This window comes from Microtus ochrogaster, unplaced genomic scaffold, assembly GCF_000317375.1.
Source record: "Microtus ochrogaster isolate Prairie Vole_2 unplaced genomic scaffold, MicOch1.0 UNK26, whole genome shotgun sequence".
Classification (NCBI taxonomy): domain Eukaryota; kingdom Metazoa; phylum Chordata; class Mammalia; order Rodentia; family Cricetidae; genus Microtus; species Microtus ochrogaster.
Genome location: NW_004949124.1, coordinates 1,200,242 through 1,203,774, shown reverse-complemented (window position 1 = coordinate 1,203,774; position 3,533 = coordinate 1,200,242). Strand labels below are relative to the sequence as shown.

Sequence of the window (3,533 nt, the reverse complement as noted above, 5' to 3'; positions counted from 1 at the left end):
GAGAACAGGACTTACAGTAAAGCGAATATTCCCTGCTCTTTGACTCTAAATTAAAATATGATGTAAGTCTTCTCTTTTGTTTTGTTTGTTTTCATTTTTGAGATAGAGTCTCTGTATGTGGCCCTGGCTGTTCTGAAACTTCCTATATAGACCAGGCTGGCCTTGAACTCACAGAGAACCACCTGCCTCTGCTGGTATTAAAGGCATATGCTATTATTGCCTGGCATTTCTCGTTTTTTTTTTTGTTTGTTTGTTTTTGATTTTAATTGCTTTATATTACTTACAGTTTAGATTTCTAATTTTCCTTTCACTGACTCTAGTAGTAGTCAAAGAAGAATTCAGTCCAATTTGGGAGTAGTGCAGCTGAACGTGCAGGGTTTAAGGAGAGCTGGGACCTTTCGCAGTCAAAAATGTTTTTGCTGTACAAGTGTGAGAATCTAAGTTTGACCTCTGGAATCCACACTAAATAGGTCGGGCATGGCAGCCTGTCCTTGTGATTCCAGCTGGGAGGTGAAGACAACCAAATCCTTGGGCCTTATAGGTCAGCATATCATAGCAGACTTATTGAACTGTAGGCCACTGAGAGACCCATTCTCAAAAAAAGAGAGCACCAAGATGGTGGTACTGTGCATGCACAACACACATACACATTCGCATACACACATGCACACAAAATGAATAGATCTGTCTTGAATGTTTATAACTGTAAGAATGTAAAATATTTCCCACTAACCTTTAAAAAGCAAATGTGTGGTTTCTAAAATTACACAATCTTATCATAAGGTCATGAAGTTAAATTTTAAATCATGATAAAAACTGGAATACTATTGCATTTAAGTGTATTAAGCATGCATCGTTTGTAGGTGGGAGAAGGAGAGAAATTGGTGAGAGCTCTCTTTGCTGTGGCTCGAGAACTTCAACCGTCTATAATTTTTATAGGTAAGTATTTTCCCAACTTAGTTGAGCATTTATGAAATTCCACTTTCCGAGTCAGAGAATTTTGCTCAAAAAGCTATTGAGAAGGACAGCATTTTAAAAAATGAGTTCAGTAGGTGTGTTAATAAGTACGAACTGGATGGATGTTAGAAGGCTTACTTAGATTGCTCTTAAACCCTCACCTTTGCATTTCCTCTAGATGAAGTCGATAGTCTTCTGTGTGAAAGAAGAGAAGGGGAGCACGATGCTAGTAGGCGACTAAAAACTGAATTTTTAATAGAATTTGATGGTGTAAGTATTGGTAATCTCTATATATGTGCACACATATACATATTTTAAGATTTATTTTATCAGCCAGATGGTGGTGGCTCATGCCTTTAATCCCAGCACTCGGGAGGCAGAGACAGGCAGATCTCTGTGAATTCGAGGCCAGCCTGCTCTGTAAGAGCTACTTTCTGGACAGGCTCCAGAGCTACAGAGAAACCCTATCTCAAGAAAAGAAGAAAAAGAAAAAAAAGATTTATTTATCATATATTTTTGTGCATTTGCCTGCATGAGTTTTTCTTCACTATATATGTATATGTGTTCAGAAGCCTACTGAAGCCTGAAGAGCACATAAGATCTCCCAAAGCTAGAGTTACATGTGGTTTTGAGCTGCCATGTAGGTGCTTTGAACTGAAATTCAAGTCTTCTACAAGAGCAACAAATGCTCTTAACCTCTGAGCCATCTTTCTAATCACTGATTATACTTTTTACTTTGACAGTATTTTAGTATGTATACTTTCCTACTAAATGACCCAAACTATCAATACATGTATATATATAGTTTTTCTTTTTTTTTTTATCTAAAATACTGACAAAACTTTTTGGCTTGCAGGTGCAATCTGCTGGAGATGACAGAGTACTTGTAATGGGTGCAACTAATAGGCCCCAAGAGCTTGATGAAGCCGTTCTCAGGTAATGAGATATGTTTATGACAGATTCATTTCTTGTGCTCATCTCTCCTGTCTCTCTTTTCGTGTGTAACCCTGGCTGGCCTGGAACCTATAGCCATCTGCCTGCTTCTGCCTTCTCAGTGCTGAAACTAAAGGAGTGCGCCCCACCACCCAGGTTCACCTCACCTACCTCGGATATCCTGCACTGCTCTAAGAGTAAATGATTTTCCCCATGTGTTGTCCACGTCCTAGTGTTGCCTAGGATCATGCCTAGGACATTATTAAAACTATTGTCTATATACTACATTTAGATAAACCATTTCTTTTGCATTAACTTTAAAGTCTAAAATCAGTTCTTACCATCATTTCCCCCGCCCCTGCTTTAAGACAGGGTTAATTTTCGTAGCCCTGGCTGTCCTGGAACTCACTCTGTAGACCAGACTGGCCTCAAACTTACAGAAATTGGCCTGCCTCTGCTTCCTGAGTGCTGGGATTAAAGGTGTGTGCTACTACTGCCTGACTCATTCTTTTTTTATTTTTTTTTTCAATTTTTTTTTTTTTGGGTGGGGGCCTGCACATGCATGTGAATGGAAATTGAGGACATCCTTTCAGAATCTTCTGGCTCTTTGTACTACTTGGTGTAGAAGATCAAATTAAGGTCACCAAGCTTAATGCCAAGCACTTTTACTCACTGATCATCAGACCTGTTTTTGTTTTGTTATTCTTTTGAGACAGGGCTTCTCAGTATAGCCCTGGCTGTCCTGGAATGTACTCTGTAGTTCAACCTTAAAGTCAGAGATCTGCCTGTCTCTGCCTCCTGAGTGTTGATTTTTAAAAATTATTATTATTAATTATTATTTTAAATCTTTGACTTTTTGAAATAGGATCTTATGTAGCCCAGGTTTTGCTTGGACTCACTGTTGTATTCAAAGCCTTAAACTCCAAATTCTCCTGTCTCCATTCCCTGTGCTGTGACCACAGATACACACCTCCACACACATTTATATTTATATACTTTTCCCTGTTATTTAATTATTTTAGCCCTGGCATCACCATGCTGTGCCACCCAGCTGTTAGGTGGCTGAGGTCACTGTCCACCCTGCAAACTACACCCTAACTGGAGCAACTTTGGGCACCTGTACTTACATTCCCTTTATTTAAACGTCATGAAGTACTGTGGGTTAAGATGTAATTCAGCTGTACTTGCCAATAATAATTAAAATTTTTTAGTATTAAAAATAAACATACAGTTGTCAAAAAGTGTAAAAATAAGTCCAGAATGCCTTTCATAGTTCATAAAATCATCTGGATTATATGCTGGGTGAGCTCTGCTCAGCTGTTCCACACAGTAAAGCTTTGTAAATTAAAACGTAGTCAGTAATGATGAAATGAACCTTTCTGTTTCTGTAATCTTTGTTCTTTTTAGTTGTTTTTTTAGAAGACTTCTTATTCTGCTTATTATTTCAGATATTCTTTGATTTAAAATATTGTTGCTATTAATTTACACATACAAAATGGCAGGGTTAATTTAACCATCTACTAAATGAAAGATTTTAAATCATCAACTAGAGAGTTTGAAAAAAATAACAACTAAGCCTGGAGCCAAAGCCCTGTGATCCAAGCTACTTGGAAGGCTAAAGCAGGAGGATCACAAGTTCAAGG

General features: G+C 38.0%; 1 protein-coding gene across 1 annotated transcript in view; it reads left to right on the top strand.

Moving 5' to 3' along the window:
- The window catches only part of Spast (spastin), a 66,848-nt gene that overhangs the window by 35,116 nt on the left and 28,199 nt on the right, over positions 1 to 3,533 (top strand). Inside the window, exons 11-13 of the mRNA XM_005367971.3 lie at positions 864 to 939; positions 1,136 to 1,227; positions 1,814 to 1,893. Of these exons, the coding sequence (XP_005368028.2) occupies positions 864 to 939; positions 1,136 to 1,227; positions 1,814 to 1,893 (248 nt within the window). The remainder of the gene's footprint in view (positions 1 to 863; positions 940 to 1,135; positions 1,228 to 1,813; positions 1,894 to 3,533) is intronic.